The 20,647-nt window shown below is 46.6% G+C and overlaps 1 protein-coding gene across 2 annotated transcripts; it reads left to right on the forward strand.

Annotated features, from left to right (window-relative positions):
- The first annotated feature begins 2,807 nt into the window (after positions 1-2,807).
- LOC138356487 (uncharacterized) lies at positions 2,808-10,320 on the forward strand. Of its 2 annotated transcripts, none has more exons than XM_069312647.1 (2): positions 2,808-3,586; positions 4,093-10,320. In XM_069312647.1, the coding sequence occupies exon 2, from the start codon at positions 4,425-4,427 to the stop codon at positions 5,583-5,585; it is 1,161 nt and encodes a 386-aa protein (XP_069168748.1). In that variant the 5' UTR covers positions 2,808-3,586; positions 4,093-4,424; the 3' UTR covers positions 5,586-10,320. The 2 variants fall into 2 exon arrangements, with proteins under 2 accessions (XP_069168748.1, XP_069168749.1); XM_069312648.1 differs by having other exon boundaries at positions 2,808-3,486.
- Positions 10,321-20,647: the final 10,327 nt, after the last annotated feature.

Genomic DNA, 20,647 nt, shown 5'->3' on the forward strand with positions numbered 1-20,647 from the left:
TCAAAACACACTAGGCACAGCTGGTTCATGGGGCATTATAAGACACTATGCAGAGCTAGGTCATGGGGTATCCGAACACACTAGGCACAGCTGGTTCGTGGTTCATCAGAACTCACTAGGCACAGCTGGTTCGTGGTTCATCAGAACTCACTAGGCACAGCTGGTTCGTGGTTCATCAGAACTCACTAGGCACAGCTGGTTCATGGGGCGACAGAACTCACTAGGCACAGCTGGTTCATGGGGCGACAGAACTCACTAGGCACAGCTGGTTCATGTGGTGTTGGGACACATTAGACACAGCTGGTTCATGGGGCGACAGAACTCACTAGGCACAGCTGGTTCAGGTGGTGTAGGGACACATTAGACACAGCTGGTTTATGGGGCGTCAGAACACACTAGGCACAGCTGGTTCATGGGGCATTATAAGACACTATGCAGAGCTAGGTCATGGGGTATCCGAACACACTAGGCACAGCTGGTTCGTGGTTCATCAGAACTCACTAGGCACAGCTGGTTCGTGGTTCATCAGAACTCACTAGGCACTGCTGGTTCGTGGTTCATCAGAACTCACTAGGCACAGCTGGTTCATGGGGCGACAGAACTCACTAGGCACAGCTGGTTCATGGGGCGACAGAACTCACTAGGCACAGCTGGTTCAGGTGGTGTAGGGACACATTAGACACAGCTGGTTCATGGGGCGTCAGAACACACTAGACACAGCTGTTTCATTGGGCGTCAGGACACACTAGGTTCATGTGGTGTAGGGACACACTAGGCACAACCAATACAGTTGCCACAGTCAGCTCCTGCACAACAACAATGGTCTTGGGACCCTCACCACTCGACCAGCGGGGCCCGGAGCCAGGAGTAACACTCAGCTCCTGCACAACAACAATGGTCTTGGGACTCTCACCACTCGACCAGCGAGGCCCGGAGCCAGGAGTAACACTCAGCTCCTGCACAACAACAATGGTCTTGGGACTCTCACCACTCGACCAGCGAGGCCCGGAGCCAGGAGTAACACTCAGCTCCTGCACAACAACAATGGTCTTGGGACTCTCACCACTCGACCAGCGGGGCCCGGAGCCAGGAGTAACACTCAGCTCCTGCACAACAACAATGGTCTTGGGACCCTCACCACTCGACCAGCGAGGCCCGGAGCCAGGAGCAACACCAATACTTATTCTTGTATAAATTCGTCTGGATGTTCCTGGAATGTTGGGAACACGTTAAGGACAACATTAACATAATCTGGAGTGTGACTTTTGTCTTGTATGTTTATCTAAGACCATTGTTCATGATAATGTGGCGGCAGCAGATTGTAGCGACCAGCAACTGTTGTCATGAAACACTGATAACAACAACTGTGGTGTTGCAACATTTCCTGTGTCAGTGATAACGGGCCAGGGTTAGCCAGCACCAGTACTGGCGTTGACTCAGTTAACTTGCGAGTGATTACTAGTGAGGCTCTGGTGACCTGTGTTGATGACTAGTGATGCTCTGTTGACCTGTGTTGATGACTAGTGAGGCTCTGTTGACCTGTGTTGATGACTAGTGAGGCTCTGTTGACCTGTGTTGATGACTAGTGAGGCTCTGTTGACCTGTGTTGATGATTAGTGAGGCTCTATTGACCTGTGTTGATGACTAGTGATGTTCTGTTGACCTGTGTTGATGACTAGTGAGGCTCTATTGACCTGTGATGATGACTAGTGATGTTCTGTTGACCTGTGTTGATGACTAGTGATGCTCTGTTGACCTGTGTTGATGACTAGTGTGGCTCTGTTGACCTGTGTTGATGACTTGTGAGGCTCTGTTGACCTGTGTTGATGACTAGTGAGGCTCTGTTGACCTGTGTTGATGACTAGTGAGGCTTTGTTGACCTGTGTTGATGACTAGTGAGGCTCTATTGACCTGTGATGATGACTAGTGATGTTCTGTTGACCTGTGTTGATGACTAGTGAGGCTCTGTTGACCTGTGTTGATGACTAGTGAGGCTCTGTTGACCTGTGTTGATGACTAGTGAGGCTCTATTGACCTGTGTTGATGACTAGTGAGGCTCTGTTGACCTGTGTTGATGACTAGTGAGGCTCTGTTGACCTGTGTTGATGACTTGTGAGGCTCTGCTGACCTGTGTTGATGACTAGTGAGGCTCTATTGACCTGTGTTGATGACTAGTGAGGCTCTGTTGGCCTGTGTTGATGACTAGTGAGGCTCTATTGACCTGTGTTGATGACTAGTGAGGCTCTGTTGACCTGTGTTGATGACTAGTGATGCTCTGTTGACCTGTGTTGATGACTAGTGAGGCTCTGTTGACCTGTGTTGATGACTAGTGATGCTCTGTTGACCTGTGTTGATGACTTGCGAGGCTCTGTTGACCTGTGTTGATGACTAGTGATGTTCTGTTGACCTGTGTTGATGACTTGCGAGGCTCTGTTGACCTGTGTTGATGACTAGTGATGTTCTGTTGACCTGTGTTGATGACTAGTGATGTTCTGTTGACCTGTGTTGATGACTAGTGATGTTCTGTTGACCTGTGTTGATGACTTGTGATGCTCTGTTGACCTGTGTTGATGACAGGTCGAGAGGAGCGGGTTGGCTATGTTGACCCGAACTGTGGAAAATTTTTCCCCACCATATCTAATAATCATCTAAGAAATGTTTAATTTCTATATTATTTCTAAATTATATCAAAATCATATCAAAATCATATTAGAATCATAATAGATTCATTATACAGCTTGTTCCTAGATGACAATGTCACTATGATCACGTACGCTACAGGGCCCTATTGATGCCTACGTGACTTTGTGCATGATCTCTCAAGGATCCATAAGCTTCTAGAAGGATCTGTTAATTTAAAAACTGTTGGAACATTGATTCAATATCCGGTAGGGATAAAGTCGAATCCTTAATAAGAATCAGTGGTACTATCAAGTACTACTTATAATCTTTATATCCTATATCTAATTATATTATAATCACATCTTATCTCAATCATAAGTCTAGACTGTAAAAATAATCAATATTCATAGAAGGCTACCGTGCTCAGGTAGCATGGGGGTGGGGGCGATGGCTGGGAGAAGGGCCCAGGACACACCCCGCGGCACTACCCGTTTGTTGACAAAACAGTGAACAGTGACGGATCCTTAGCGAACATTATTTGGCTTAGGACACCTTATCTAGTTATCTTTATCACCAGTGAATACTTTCTAGAACTGGGGGAGTACCTGGACAATATTTAAAAGGAAAATCCCTAGAACATTTATATCTATAAGTGTAGAGCGGAGCACACAGTGACTTGGCTCCACCTTCACCATCAACTATCATTCTTCTGCAACTGCAGGGACAAACACGTAGCAACGCTACCAGATCATCATGCAGCAAAACTGTGATATAAAATATCGTGCCTAAACTCAACAAGAGAAAGTTAATCAGTCTGGCACACTGTCAGACAGGCACTCTGACTGGCAGAGAAGTATATTGAAGGTTAATTTAGTATATGATTGGCCAATTGTATGCTTCTGTGACCTTAATATTCTATAAATCTGTCTGTCGGTTAAAAAGCGAGGCAACACCTCATTTTTCAGTAAGTTTATTAATATTGTAGTGTAGCTGTGAATCTTTATCCAAGCACTAGACCTCATGAGTGTCCATTGTGTCAGAAAAGGATTCAACTGCAATAAGTAAATAAAACCTCATAAGTGTCCGTGGTGTCGGAAGAGATTCAGTCAAGCTAACTGTACCATATTCTAATAAATTGAATATAAATACATTGCATATATACTTGTATATATAAATTAAGTTAACAATTGCTTGCTTAGTTATTTTTAAGTTATCATATAAGTTCATTTAATTGAATATAATTTTGTACTTGGTAACAGTACATTTAAAGTCATTTATTATACTTTTACAATTTAATTTGTTGTTTATAGTATAAGAATATATTGGCTGTTAATAGTTATGGTGCTAGGCTAGACTATGTACATGTTTAAATCCCTGATTTAAACAGAGCCAGTGTTCAGTCATATAACTGAATTTATCAAATCTTATCCTTGTATAAAATACAAGCTGATGTGAGATCCCTGTCTACAGGTGGACTGGAACTTCTATCAACTAATTCATTCACCCCACCTGTCCCTTACAGCCCACAATCTGTCATTAGGAAAAGAGGAGGATTTACAACCCTAGCTAGAGATTTTAGTTGAATTAATTTACAGAAAGTAATTTTTTAATTTAGTTCAATACAAGTCCCTGGTAGTCTCCTCTAATATCAATCCCAGCAGGTTTTTCCCACACAAACATCAGCAGGAGAAGACTGTTGATCCCCTGAAGATCGTCAGAGACAGTGGACGGAGTGATCCTGGCGTCTTACTGACAGTAGTTGTCAGTGGTCCTGGAGTCTTACTGACAGTAGTAGTCAGGAGATGGACCACGCTAGGGCCACCAGACGCCACACTGACAGCAGTAGTCAGGAGATGGACCACGCTAGGGCCACCAGACGCCACACTGACAGCAGTAGTCAGGAGATGGACCACGCTGGAGCCAAGAGACGCCACACTGACAGCAGTAGTCAGGAGATGGACCACGCTGGGGCCACCAGACGCCACACTGACAGTAGTTGTCAGGAGATGGACCACGCTGGAGCCAAGAGACGCCACACTGACAGCAGTAGTCAGGAGATGGACCACGCTGGGGCCACTAGACGCCACACTGACAGTAGTTGTCAGGAGATGGACCACGCTGGAGCCAAGAGACGCCACACTGACAGCAGTAGTCAGGAGATGGACCACGCTGGGGCCACCAGACGCCACACTGACAGTAGTTGTCAGGAGATGGGCCACACTGGGGCCACCAGACGCCACACTGACAGCAGTTGTCAGGAGATGGACCACGCTGGGGCCACCAGACGCCACACTGACAGCAGTAGCCAGGAGATGGACCACGCTGGGGCCACCAGACGCCACACTGACAGCAGTAGCCAGGAGATGGACCACGCTGGGGCCACCAGACGCCACACTGACAGCAGTAGTCAGAAGATGGACCACGCTGGGGCCACCAGACGCCACACTGACAGCAGTAGCCAGGAGATGGACCACGCTGGGGCCACCAGACGCCACACTGACAGCAGTAGCCAGGAGATGGACCACACTGGGGCCACCAGACGCCACACTGACAGCAGTAGCCAGGAGATGGACCACGCTGGGGCCACCAGACGCCACACTGACAGCAGTAGCCAGGAGATGGACCACACTGGGGCCACCAGACGCCACACTGACAGCAGTAGCCAGGAGATGGACCACGCTGGGGCCACCAGACGCCACACTGACAGCAGTAGTCAGAAGATGGACCACGCTGGGGCCACCAGACGCCACACTGACAGCAGTAGTCAGAAGATGGACCACACTGGGGCCACCAGACGCCACACTGACAGCAGTAGTCAGAAGATGGACCACACTGGGGCCACCAGACGCCACACTGACAGCAGTTGTCAGAAGATGGACCACACTGGGGCCACCAGACGCCACAACGCCACACAGGTAAGTAACTCAGCTCTCACTACACTTTCCTCACTATTCATACAGTAGTTAATGTATTTTCATCAAATGTCATACAGGAAATAGGTCATATTTATTTATAATTATGTAAAAAACAAATCAATTTCTAATACGTAAAAATACTATAATACTCTAAACTTGTCAGCAAGACAATGATGGCAACTTTGCAGTTACACCACTAACTGCTAATTATACCACTTACGTGTCACCAAGACAACCACTAATTAGTCCACTTACGTGTCACCAAGACAACCACTAATTAGTCCACTTACGTGTCACCAAGACAACCACTAATTAGTCCACTTACGTATCACCAAGACATTAGTAGTAATAAATCTCTCTCAATACTTCCTGTAATATATTTGTAAACAATCCTATTTCTCAAATATGTTTGCATTATATTATTATTCACACACACATACAACACGTCACTTCTCTAGTAACTCGACACTTGACAGGTTAGAGCTGTCACTTCTGACAGATTACACATTCATAACCTCATTGGATCTCAAGACAGAGCAGAGTCGTTGCGAGGTAATACCCTAATGATGCGAGGTTGAGTGATTACTGCTCAACCAAACTATGTGCACGTTTAAAATAATCCGGGATTAGTACTGACTGTAATATCACTCTTGTCACGCCCTTGCGCTCCTGTCATTGATGGTTTCTGGGTGGCAGGTAGACTGAAGGTTTGAGTGAGGGAACCCAGTACAGTATTCCTCAAGGCTGGAATAAGGTTCGACCTCCAGCTCTCCAGATGACTGATGATAATTCTCGGTGTTCTGTGTTATGAGTATGAGTCACTGAGGGTAACCCTTCCCTTAAACAATAATGACCTACATATAATCAACCTATATGTGCCACAGAATAAACTTGACCTTGACACACTGCCTGAATTTACTAATGAAGAACCTACCCTGCTGGTCGGTGACCTTAATGCCAGGCACCCTCACTTTGGTGCTAACTGTCATCAGCCCAATGTTAGAAACTGTCACTATGTTAGAGCAAGTGAAAACCTCATGGTCCTGGGAGATGACCAGCCAACTCACCTTAGAGGAGGAAGATTAGACTATGCTCTCTTGCTGAATGTACAGGACACGGATGCCAGTACACACATTGTACACAGTTTATGTACACGAAATGGGTTGAAGACTACCTTACAGGAAGGAAAGCCAAGGTTTGCTTCAATGGAGCAGTCTCAAGAACAATGAATTGCCTTGGGGGACTCCCCCAAGGCGGAGTCATAAGTCACACTATTCAATGTACTTATGAACGCCATTGCAAATATTGATTTTCCGGAAGGGATGCAACAAGTGGGATATGCAGATGATGTCCTAATACAAGCCCACCCCTTGGGAAAAATTAAACAGTCCATTGAACCCCATGGAAGGAAATGTATTGAGCTCGGTTTCACTCTCTCCACAAACAAGACTCATAACAAGCGGAGCGCAAATGAAGAATTACAAATTATTGGTGTAACAATTGAATGGTTGACAACTACAGGTACCTTGGTGTCACTGTCGGCTCTTACAAGGGGAAGAAAGAGGAGCTCAACCAACTCATATAAATATGCAAATGGACATGGAGCTTCTATTGTCGTCCTTAAAATGATGTACACGGCCTATGTGCACTCCATCATAGACTATGCCGCACCAGTTTTATGAACCTTCTCCCAAAGCGATATGAATAGGCTTGAAAGCATTCAAAATGAAGCCATAACACTCATTCTTGGAGTTCCAAGAACTGTCAAATCGTTTAATCTACGAGGGGAGCTGTCCCTCCCCTGTGTTTAAAAGCAGAATTAAGGAACTGAATGCTAAGCTTGCAATTAAGCTAGCCAGAGATCCCTATTACAATGATGTTGCCAAGAAAAATCTAAGTTCTGTGCTACTTCCAGAAGGAAACAGGAGAAGCAAAAAATGACAACACAGATCAGTCTACTACCTAGTAGAACTTCACCTGCTTGAGCAAGCCCGTGAGCTCCTCCCTGTAGAGAGGTTACCTCCCTGGGAGGATGACTCATGCAGGATTGTCATCAATGAAATGGCAACGAAAAAATCCAACATGATACCACAAGAAATGAGGCACAAGTATCTCGGGGAAATTTATAAAGAATCCGGAGATGTACTGGATCAAATCTACACAGATGGGTCATCTAATCCTGTCAATGGCAGGACTGGTGCAGCATACACTGTAAATAGGAATAATACCTGTTACAGCCACAATGGGTCGCAACTAGGTTCTTTTCTGGTGGTACTAAAGTTCTGGTATCCGGCCCCAAGTTAGTAGTGGCTTTCAAGGAGTGAGCTCGGTAATGCAAGTAAAACACAAAGAAGGGGGGGGGAGGGTTGCATTAAATACGACACTTCATCAATTATCTATAAATTCATTATCACTTTCCCATCACCGCATATATATTCCTAAAAGAAATATTACTACACTTAATATGTACACAAGTGTCTCTCTCATTGGACACTAACCACTATTCGATGCTCAATCGATGCAGTCTTGTCAGCTACCGTGTTTCCTCAACACATAGTACCGTCCTCAACCAGTACTGGGAAACACCAACGAATCTACCCTGGCCACGGGCCAGCCAAAACACAGTCTCACTATGTGCTCTCTCGTGAACGCCCACAATCACAGTCCAGCCTGGTGCTGGCAGATACCATGAGCCTCGCGCTGCAGGGCCACTTCACTTACAAATACTAGGGTAGCAACCCCTAGGCAGGAGCTTCTTGCAACTCGCTGGTTGCACTCCTCAGTTGCACCTTAACTGTCAGTCGACTCCTCTGTTAGCCAGTCCCGGGTACGCCGAATTCCGTCACTGCCATTTCACAGGCAGACAGTAGAACACCTCAGTTCTTCTCCGGTGGCGGCTCACTGCTTCCGTAAAGCAGAATGGAGTAGAGAGACATTGGCTGCCCTGGGTAGACTGACTGTTCTCGTACCACAGCAGCCCTACGTCGACTCTGTGGATACAGACACGTCATCAGTACACTGGTCAGTACATGGGACACTAGTAAACAACACTTACTGACTTAGACATAGACACCCAACTCCTCCTATAATAGATGGTGCTGATTTTCTAGGCGGCACCTCACCAGAGGTCAGCACCAGCTACCCCTCTAGCTAACTAGGACAGGAACCTAGCGCCTCTTGCTGGTATGATCCTGTCACCACTAGATGGCATCGTCCAATTTGTGGGGGTTTCAGGAGCGGACTCACAGATGGCATTGAATTCACTACTCCGTGCTCTGACGATGGAATTGGGTTCGTAATAATACCTTTCAACGCAGAAATGAAGTGAAAGCACATATTGGGAACTATGCCTCTTCAACGCAAGCAGAGCTAACTGCCATTGTTATGGCGTTAAGATTCCTTGATCAAAACACTAATGGCGCAGTGATTTGCACTGACTTAAAAGCAGTGTCACAAATCCTAAGTAAAAATCGGGCAGAAAATCTTGTGATAGTCGCTGAAATTAAGAGAGCTGTGAGGGTACTAATCAACCAGGGAAGAGTTGTCAAGTTTCTATGGATCCCCTCCCCTGTTGGAATATTTGAAAATAAACGGGCAGGTATGCTGGCTGCTGAAGGTGCTGAAGGAGACCATATTGAATACTTCATACCTAAGACTCTTCAACAAATTTGAGGTATTGTCAGACAACATCACCGTGACAAGGTAATTGAGGAAAGGAGGATAGAAGCACAAATCAGTGAATATGTACGTTGGTACAATATGGTTGCGGCTGGCAATCCCAATCATTATGGACGAAGAGGAGGTGGCCGTGGGAGAGAATCAGTAATGGTGAGAATCCATCTTGGATACAAATATCCATGGAGATTCAGAATGGAAACAACAGATGAGCAGCGGAGTTGCAGAATCTGTGATAAGAGTGACGGACACCACCTTGACCACTACCTGAGAGAATATGAACACCTGAGAGACATTAGAAATATGTGTACCATAATAAATTCCACATTGTTTGAGTTAGATAAACACTATTTGTGAAATATTAATACTGTTTTTAAAAGATTTCCCCCATTTTGTATCTGCAAGATAACGTAAGATTTTAAGGGTTGACAGATGTTAATCTTGTTTGAGGAGCTGTTCACTTGAGACAGTTAAGCAAGTCCCAGCTGTGTATGGGTATAAGTACAAAATACAAAATACAAATACAAATATTTATTCAGTTAAAGTACATACATAGATACAAAACGTTGATGGATTTATAGATAGAGCTAGTACATACAATGCCTAAAGCCACTATTACGCAATGTGTTTCGGGCAGGAAAAACACTAAGACTAAAACTTAATACTAATTGAGATCAAAGTATAAATTGTGTTGAGAAAAAAAATAAGAAAATAAGGTCAGGATTGACATTACAGTTCAGCGTTTGTCTCTTTTACTCTGACGGGGTGAGATAGCTGATAGAGAAACTAGTGCAATACCTTCTGTGGTTGATTGTTCAATAAACCCTTGAACTATATGTTTAACACTTCTCTAACCCTGTCCATGGAGGACAGAAGAAAATGTATATATGCTGGTTAGCATTGTAAATGTGTGGCCATGCCTGTGGTAGAATATAATAATAATAAACAAAAAAAAAGTTCAGCATTTTATATATATAAATTACACATGAGAGGATGTGCTGTGACTATGTATGTGAATGCATGTGGCATGTGTGTGTATATATGTATGTATATATGTACATGTACGTATATGTGTGTGTGTGTGTGTATGTATATGTATGTGTATAAAGTATATATGGAAGCTGATCAGAATTACATTTCACATTTGTAAATGCACATTAATGACACATCGAACACTTTATGAAGGGCATACGTAAATCTGTATCTATGTATTTACGTATGTAGGTTAGCTTAGCATTTTAAAAGCACCGACTCACCTTCTGTGGTTGATTGTTCAATAAACCCTTGAACTATATGTTTAACACATCTCTAACCCTGTCCATGGAGGACAGATGAAAATGTGTATATGCTGGTTAGCATTGTAAATGTGTGGCCACGTCTGTGGTAGAAAATAATAATAATAAAAAAAAAAGTTCAGCGTTTTATATATATAAATTACACATGAGAGGATGTGCAGTGACTTAATATCTAACATATTCAGAGATTTGAGTAAGGGTACCGAGTGCTGTCTGGGGCCAGAGTTAGATATTGTCCTAATAGCAGCTTTGTGTTGAGTAATTAGAGGACGTAAATGATTTTGGGTAGTAGAACCCCAAGCACAAACACCATAGTTGAGATAAGGAAAGACAAGAGAGTAATAGAGCATCACCAGGGCAGGGCGAAGTACATAATATCTGATCTTAGAAAGAATGCCAACAGTTTTTGAAACTTTTTTTTATATATATTGAATGACAGGAGGAGGAGGAGAAGTGAGAGGATGAACAACCCAGCGGGTTTTCTTACTATTGGGGAGTGTTGTATGCTACTATGGCAGTATGTCCACTCATAGGATGAGTGGCGCTGCCCAATAAACGTGCCCCTCGGGGCAAAAAAAAAAAAATGCCTTATTGGTTTACACACACTCACCTTGAGTGGGTTTACACACACTCTCACCCTGAGTGGGTTTACATACACTCTCACCCTGAGTGAGTTTACACTCACTCTCACCCTGAGTGGGTTTACACTCACTCACCCTGAGTGAGTTTACACACACTCTCATTCTGAATGGGTTTACATACACTCTCACCCTGAGTGAGTTTACACTCTCTCACCCTGAGTGAGTTTACACTCACTCTCACCCTGAGTGGGTTTACACACTCACCCTGAGTGGGTTTGCACACACACTCACCCTGAGTGGGTTTACACACACACACACCCTGAGTGGGTTTACACACACACTCACCCTGAGTGGGTTTACACACACACTCACCCTGAGTGGGTTTACACACTCTCACCATAAGTGGGTTTACACACACTCTCACCCTGAAAGGGTTAACACACTCATCCTGAGTGGGTTTACACACACTCTCACCCTGAAAAGGGTTTACACACTCATCTTGAGTGTCTTTACACACACTCTCACCCTGAGTGGGTTTACACATTCTCTCTCACACCCTGAGTGTTTACACACACTCTCACCTTGAGTGGGATTACACTCTCACTCTGAGTGGGTTTACACACACTCTCACCCTGAGTGTTACAGGTGACTCCTTACTTAAGAGATCGTCACACTGATCCCAACGTGGTTTACAACACGTGGTCTGGCTTGTCCTAGACCTGGGGTTTACAACACGTGGTCTTGCTTGTCCTAGACCTGGGGTTTACAACACGTGGTCTTGCTTGTCCTAGACCTGGGGTTTACAACACGTGGTCTTGCTTGTCCTAGACCTGGGGTTTACAACACGTGGTCTGGCTGGTCCTAGACCTAGGGTTTACAACACGTGGTCTGGCTTGTCCTAGGCCTTGGTTTACAAAACGTGGTCTGGCTTCTCCTAGACCTAGGTTTATAACACGTGGTCTGGCTTGTCCTAGACCTTGGTTTACAACACGTGGTCTCGCTTGTCCTAGAGTGGGTTTACAACTCATGGTCTGGCTTGTCCTAGACCTGGGTTTACAACTCGTGGTCTGGTTTGTCCGAGACCTGGGTTTACAACGCGTGGTCTGGATTGTCCTAGACCTGGGTTTACAACACCGTAGTCCGGCTTGTCGTAGACCACGGTTTGCAACACGTGATCTGGCTTGTCCTTGACATGGGTTTACATCACGTGGTCTAGCTTGTCATAGTCCTGGGTTTACATCACGTGGTCTAGCTTGTCCTAGTCCTGGGTTTACACCACCGTTTTCTGGCTTGTCGCAAACCTGGTTTTACAACACGTGATCTGGCTTGTCCTACATCTGGGTTTACAACATGTGATCTGGCTTGTCCTAGACCTGGGTTTACAACACGTGGTCTGGCTAGTTCTAGACCAGGGATTACAAAACGTGGTCTGGCTTGTTCTAGATCTGGGTTTACAACACGCAGTCTGGCTAGTCCTTAACCTGGGTTTACAACACGATGCCAGGCTCGTCCTTGAAAATGGTTTACAGCACGTGGTCTGGTGGGTCCTAGACCTGAGTTTACAACTCGTGTTCTTGCTTGTCCTAAACCATAGCTTAAAACACGTGATCTGACTTGTTCTAGACCTGGGTTTACAACACGTGGTCTAGCTAATCCTTAACCTGGGTTTACAACACGTGGTCTGGCTTGTTCTAGAGCTGGGATAAAAACACGTGGTATGGCTTGTCCTAGATCTGGGTTTAAAACATGTGGTCTGGCTAGTTCTTGACCTGAGTTTACAACACGTGGTCTGGTTGGTTTTCAACCTGGGTTTACAACACGTGGTCTGGCTAGTCCTTAACCTGGGTTTACAACCAGTGGTCTATCTCGTCCAAGAAAAAGGTTTACAGCACGTGGTCTGGCGGGTCCTAGACCTGGGTTTACAACACCGTAGTCCGGTTTGTCCTAGACCTGACTTTACAACACGTGGTCTGGCTTGTCCCAGACCTGGGTTTACAGAACGTGGTCTGTCTAGTCCTACACCTGGGTTTACTACACTGTGGTCCGGTTTGTCCTAGACCTGAGTTTACAACACGTGGCTGGCTAGTCCTTAACCTGGGTTTACAACACGTAGTCTGGCTTGTCCCATACCTGAATTTACAACCCGTGGTCTGGCTCGTCCTAGACAATGGTTTACAGCACGTGGTCTGGTGGGTCCTAGACCTGGGTTTACAACGCTTGGTCTGGGTTGTCCTAGACCTAGGTTTGCAACACGTGGTCTGGCTCGTCCTAGACCTGTGTTTACAACACGTGGTCTGGCTTGTCCTAACCCTCGGTGTACATCACGTGGTCTGGCTAGTCCAAGACCTGGGTATACAACACGTGGTCTGGCTTGTCCCAGACCTGGGTTTACAACACGTGGTCTGACTTGTCCTAGAGCTGGGTTTACCACACGTGGTCTGGCTTGTCCTAGATCTGGGTTTACAACACGTTTCTGGCAAGTCCTAGACCTGGGTTTACAACACGTGATCTGGCTAGTCCAAGACGTGGGTTTACAATACGTGGTCTGGTCTGGCTTGCTGTAGACCTGGGTTTACAACACGTGGTCAGGCTTGTCCTAGACCTGAGTTTACAACACGTGGTCTGCCTAGTCCTAGACCTGGGTTTACAACACGTGGTCTGGCTTGTCCTGGAGCTGGGTTTACAACACGTGGTCAGGCTTGTCCTTGACCTGGTTTTGCAATTCGTGGTCTGGCTTGTTGTAGACAATGGTTTAAATCACGTGGTCTTGCGGGTCCTAGACATAGGTTTACCACACGTGGTCTAGGAGCTGGGTTTACAACATGTGGTCTGCCTTGTTCAATATCTGGGTTTACAACACGTGGTCTGGCTCGTCCTAAACAATGGTTTACAGCACGTTGTCTGGCGGGTCCTAGACCTGGGTTTACAACACGTAGTCTGGCTAGTACTAGACCTGAGTTTATAACACGAGGTCTGGCTTCTCCTAAATCTGGGTTTACAACACGTGGTCTGGCTTGTCCTAGACCTAGGTTCACAACACGATGTGTGGCTCATCCTTGAAAATGGTTTACAGCAAGTGGTCTGGTGGGTCCTAGACCTGAGTTTACCACTCGAGTTCTTGCTTGTCCTATACCATAGCTTACAACACGTGATCTGGCTTGTTCTAGACATGGGTTTAGAACACGCGGTCTAGCTAGTCCTGAACCTGGGTTTACAACACATGGTCTGGCTTGTCACAGATCTAGGTTTACAACACGTGGTCTGGCTAGTCCTTGACCTGGGTTTACAACACGTGGTCTGGCTGGTTTTAGAGCTGGGCTTACAACACGTGGTCTGGCTAGTACTTAACCCGGGTTTACAACCTGTGGTATGGCTAGTCCTAGACCTGGGTTTAATACACGTGGTCTGGCTTGTCCTAGATCTGGGTTTACAACTCGTGTCCTTGCTTGTCCTAAAATTAGTTTACAACACGTGATCTGGCTACTCCTAGACCTGGTCTGGGTTGTCCTAACCCTCGGTGTACATCACGTGGTCTGGCTAGTTCACGACCTGGGTATACAACACGTGGTCAGGCTTGTCCCAGACCTGGGTTTACAACACGTGGTCTGGCTTGTCCTGGAGCTGGGTTTACCACACGTGGTCTGGCTTGTCCTAGATTTAGGTTTACAACACGTGGTCTGGCTTGTCCTAGACCTGGGTTTACAACACGTGGTCTGGCTTGTACTTGACCTGGGTTTACAACACGTGGTCTTGCTTGTTTTAAAGCTGGGTTTACAACACGTGGTATGTCTTGTTCAATACCTGGGTTTACAACACATGGTCTGGCTCGTCCTAGACAATGGTTTACAGCACGTGGTCTTGCGGGTCCTAGACCTGGGTTTACAGCACGTGGTCTGGTGGGTCATAGACCTGGGTTTATAACACGTGGTCTAGCAGGTCCAAGACCATGGTTTGCAAAGCGTGGTCTGGCTCGTCCTAGACCTGGGTTTACAACACGTGGTCTGGCTGGTCATAGACCTGGGTTTACATCACGTGGTCTGGCTTGTCCTAAATCTGGGTTTACACCCCGTGTCTGGCTTGTCCTAAACCTGGGTTTACAACTCGTGTTCTTGCTCGTCCCAGACCATGGTTTACAACATTTTGTCTGGCTAGTCCGTGACCTGGGTTTACAACACGTGGTCTAGCTAGTACTAAACCTCGGTTTACAAAACGTAGTCTGGCTTGTCCTAGACCTGGGTTTACATCACGTGGTCTGGCTAGTCCTAAACCTGGGTTTACAACACGTGGTCTGGCTTGCTGTAGACCTGGGTTTACAAAACGAGGACTGGCTTGTTTTAGACCGGGGTTTACATGAGGATTCTGGCTAATCCAAGACCTTGGTTTACAACAAGAGGCCTGGCTTGTCGTAGACCTTGGTTTACAAGTCGTTGTTTGGATTGTTCTAGACCTGGGTTTACAACAGGTAGTCTGGCTAGTAATTAACCTGGGGTTACAACACGTGTTCAGCCTAGTCCTTGACCTGGGTTTACAACACGTGTTCTGCCTAGTCCTAGACCTGGGTTTACAACACGTGGTCTGGCTAGTCCTAGACCTGGGTTTACAACACGTGGTCTGGCTTGCTGTAGACCTGGGTTTACAACACGTGGTCAGGCTTGTCCTAGAGCTGGGTTTACAACACGTGGTCAGGCTTGTCCTAGACCTGGGTTTACAACACGTGGTCTGCCTAGTCCTAGACCTAGGTTTACAACACGTGGTCTGGCTTGTCCTGGAGCTGGATTTACAACACGTTGTCAGGCTTATCCTTGACCTGGGTTTACATCTCGTGGTCTGGCTTGTCGTATACAATGGTTTGAAGCACGTGGTCTTGCGGGTCCTAGGCCTTGCTTTACCACACGTGGTCTGGTGTGTCCTAGACATGGGTTTACCACACGTGGTCTAGGAGGTCGTAGACCATGGTTTACAATACGTGGACTGGGGATGTCCTTGACCTGGGTTTGCAACACGTGATCTGGTTTGTCCCATACATGGGTTTACAACATGTGGTCTGCCTAGTCCTAGACCTTGGTTTACAACACGTGGAATGGCTTGTCCTAGAACTGAGTTTACAACACGTGGTCTGGCTTGCCTAGAGCTGGGTTAACAACACGTTATCTGGCTTGTCGTAGAGCTGGGTTTACAACACGTGGTCTGGCTTGACATAGACCTTGGTTTACAACACGTGGTATGGCTTGCCTAGAGCTGGGTTAACAAAACGTGATCTGGCTAGTCCTAGACCTGTGCTTACAACATGTGGTCTGGCTTGTCGTAGACCTTGGTTTACAACACGTGGTCTGGCTTGTTCTAGAACTGGGTTTACAACACATGGTCTGGCTAGTCCTAGACCTGGGTTTTAGAACACGTGGTCTAGCTTGTCCTAGACCTGGGTTTACAACACGTGGTCTGGCTTGTACTTGACCTGGGTTTACACCATGTGGTCTTGCTTGTTTTAAAGCTGGGTTTACAACACGTGGTATGTCTTGTTCAATACCTGGGTTTACAACACATGGTCTGGCTCGTCCTAGACAATGGTTTACAGCACGTGGTCTTGCGGGTCCTAGACCTGGGTTTACAGCACGTGGTCTGGTGGGTCATAGACCTGGGTTTATAACACGTGGTCTAGCAGGTCCAAGACCATGGTTTGCAAAACGTGGTCTGGCTCGTCCTAGACCTGGGTTTACAACACGTGGTCTGGCTGGTCATAGACCTGGGTTTACAACACGTGGTCAGGCTTGTCCCAGACCTGGGTTTACAACTCGTGGTCTGTCTAGTCCTAGACCTGGGTTTACAACACGTGGCCTGCCTAGTCCTACACCTGGGTTTTAGAACACGTGGTCTGGCTTGTGGTAACCCTTGGTTTACAACATGATGTCTGGCTAGTCCTAGACCTTGGTTTACAACACGTGGTCTGGCTAGTCCTTAACCTGGGTTTCCAACACCTGGTCTGGCTTGTCCTAGACCTGAGTTTGCAACACGTGGTCTGCCTAGTCTTAGACCTGGGTTTACACCACGCTTTCTGGCTTGTCCTGGATCTGGGTTTTCAACTCGTGTTCTTGCTTGTCCTAGATCATAGTTTACAACACGCGGTTTGGCTTGTCTTACACCTGGGTTTACAACATGTGGTCTGGCTGTTCTTTCAACTTGGTTTGAAATACGTGGTCTGGATCGTCCTAGACCTGGGTTTACAACACGTGGACTGGCTAGTACTAGACCTGAGTTTACAACACGTGGTCTGGCTTCTCCTAAATCTGGGTTTACAACACGTGGTCTATCTTGTTCTAGACCTTAATTTGCAACACGTGGTCTATCTTGGTCTAGACCTTGGTTTACAACACGTGGTCTAGCTTTTCCTAGACCTTGGTTTACAACACGTGGTCTAGCTTTTCCTAGACCTGAGTTTACAACACATGGTCTGGCTAGACCTAAACCTGGGTTTGCAAAACGTAGTCTGGCTTGTCCGTGAGCTGGGTTTACAACACGTGTCTGGCTTGTCCTAAACCGCGATTTACAATTCGTGTTCTTGCTTGTCCTAGACCATGGTTTAATACACGTGATCTAGCTCGTCCGAGACCAGGGTTTACAACATGTGGTCTGGCTTGTCGTAGACCTGGGTTTACAACACGTAGTCTGGCTTGTTCTAGACCTGGGTTTACAACTCGTGTCCTTGCTTGTCCTAGACCATAGTTTACAGCACGTTATCTAGCTGGTCCGAGACCAGGGTTAACAACATGTGGTCTGGCTTGGCCTTGACCTGGGTTTACATCACGTGGTCTGGCTTGTCCTAAATCTGGGTTTACACCCCGTGTCTGGCTTGTCCTAAACCTGGGTTTACAACTCGTGTTCTTGCTCGTCCCAGACCATGGTTTACAACATTTTGTCTGGCTAGTCCGTGACCTGGGTTTACAACACGTGGTCTAGCTAGTACTAAACCTCGGTTTACAAAACGTAGTCTGGCTTGTCCTAGACCTGGGTTTACATCACGTGGTCTGGCTAGTCCTAAACCTGGGTTTACAACACGTGGTCTGGCTTGCTGTAGACCTGGGTTTACAAAACGAGGACTGGCTTGTTTTAGACCGGGGTTTACATGAGGATTCTGGCTAATCCAAGACCTTGGTTTACAACAAGAGGCCTGGCTTGTCGTAGACCTTGGTTTACAAGTCGTTGTTTGGATTGTTCTAGACCTGGGTTTACAACAGGTAGTCTGGCTAGTAATTAACCTGGGGTTACAACACGTGTTCAGCCTAGTCCTTGACCTGGGTTTACAACACGTGTTCTGCCTAGTCCTAGACCTGGGTTTACAACACGTGGTCTGGCTAGTCCTAGACCTGGGTTTACAACACGTGGTCTGGCTTGCTGTAGACCTGGGTTTACAACACGTGGTCAGGCTTGTCCTAGAGCTGGGTTTACAACACGTCGTCAGGCTTGTCCTAGACCTGGGTTACAACAAGTGGTCTGTCTTGTTCAATACCTGGGTTTACAACACCTGGTCTGGCTTGTCCTAGGCAATAGTTTACAGCACGTGTTCTGGCGGGTCCTAGACCTGGGTTTACAACACGTGGTCTAGTGGATCCTAGACCTGGGTTTACAACACGTGGTCAGGCTTGTCCCAGACCTGGGTTTACAACACGTGGTCAGGCTTGTCCCAGACCTGGGTTTACAACACGTGGTCTGGCTGGTCCTAGACCTGGGTTTACAACACGTGGTCAGGCTTGTCCCAGACCTTGGTTTACAACACGTGGTCTGCCTAGTCCTAGACCTGGGTTTACACTACGTTTTCTGGCTTGTCCTGGACCTGGGTTTTCAACTCGTGTTCTTGCTTGTCCTAGATCATAGTTTACAACACGCGGTTTGGCTTGTCTTACACCTGGATTTACAACATGTGGTCTGGCTGTTCTTTGAACTTGGTTTGAAATACGTGGTCTGGATCGTCCTAGACCTGGGTTTACAACACGTGGTCTGGCTAGTACTAGACCTGAGTTTACAACACGTGGTCTGGCTTCTCCTAAATCTGGGTATACAACACGTGGTCTATCTTGTTCTAGACCTTGGTTTACAACACGTGGTCTAGCTTTTCATAGATCTTGGTTTACAACACTGGTCTAGCTTTTACTTGACCTGCGTTTGCAAAACGTAGTCTGGCTTGTCCTTGAGCTGGGTTTACATCACGTGTCTGGCTTGTCCCAAACCGCGATTTGCAACTCGTGTTCTTGCTTGTCCTACACCTTGGTTTACAGCACGTGGTCTAGCTGGTTCGAGACCACGGTTTATAACATGTTGTCTAGCTTGTCGTAGCCCTGGGTTTACAACTCGTGTCCTTGCTTCTCCTAGACCATAGTTTACAACACGTGATCTGGCTAGTCCTAGACCTGGGTTTACAACATGTGGTCGGGCTTGTCGTAGACCTTGGTTTACAACATGTTGTCTAGCTAGTCCTAGACCTGGGTTTAAGACACGTGGTCTGGCTTGTCCTAGAGCTGCGTTTACAGCACGTGGTCTGGCTTGTCCTAGACCTGGGTTTACAACACGTGATCTGGCTTGTTCTAGAACTGGGTTTATAACACGTTGTCTCTCTCGTCCTAGACAATGGTTTACAGTAAGTGGTCAGGCTTGTCCCAGACCTGGGTTTACAGCTCGTGGTCTGCCTAGTCATAGACCTGGGTTTACAACACTTGGTTTTGTTTGTCCTAGACCTGGGTTTACAACACGTGGTCTGCTTAGTTCATGACCTGGGTTTTAGAACACGTGGCGTGGCTTGTCGTAAACCTTGGTTTACAACATGTTGTCTGGCTAGTGCTAGACCTTGGTTTACAACACGTGGTCTGGCTTGTTGTAGACCTGGGTTTACATCACGTGGTCTGGCTAGTCCTTAACCTGGGTTTTCAACACCTGGTCTGGCTTGTCCTAGACCCGGGTTTACAACACGTGGCCTGCCTAGTCCTAGACCTGGGTTTACAATACGTGGTCTGGCTTGTACTAGACCATGGTTTACAACACGTTATCTAGCTGGTCCGAGACCAGGGTTAACAACATGTGGTCTGGCTTGGCCTTGACCTGGGTTTACAACACGTGATCTGGCTTGTCCTAAATCTGGGTTTACACCCCGTGTCTGGCTTGTCCTAAACCTGGGTTTACAACTCGTGTTCTTGCTCGTCCCAGACCATGGTTTACAACATGTCGTCTGGCTAGTCCGTGACCTGGGTTTACAACACGTAGTCTAGCTAGTACTAAACCTCGGTTTACAACACGAGGTCTGGCTTGTTCTAGACCTGGGTTTACATCACGTATTCTGGCTAATCCTAGACCTTGGTTTACAACAAGAGCCCTGGCTTGTCGTTGACCTTGGTTTACAAGTCGTTGTCTGGCTTGTCCTAGACCTGGGTTTACAACATATTGTCTTGCTTGTCATAGACCATGGTTTACAACTCGTGTTCATGCTTATCCTAGACTATGGTTTGCAACACGTGAATTGGCTGGTCCTAGTCCTGGGTTTACCACACGTGGTCTGGCTTCTCCTAAATCTGGG

Source organism: Procambarus clarkii, chromosome 72 (genome assembly GCF_040958095.1).
Source record: "Procambarus clarkii isolate CNS0578487 chromosome 72, FALCON_Pclarkii_2.0, whole genome shotgun sequence".
Taxonomy (NCBI): domain Eukaryota; kingdom Metazoa; phylum Arthropoda; class Malacostraca; order Decapoda; family Cambaridae; genus Procambarus; species Procambarus clarkii.

Excerpts from the sequence above, each read along its gene's own strand:
- LOC138356487 (XM_069312647.1), top strand. The coding sequence starts at position 4,425 with ATGGACCACGCTAGGGCCACCAGACGCCACACTGACAGCAGTAGTCAG.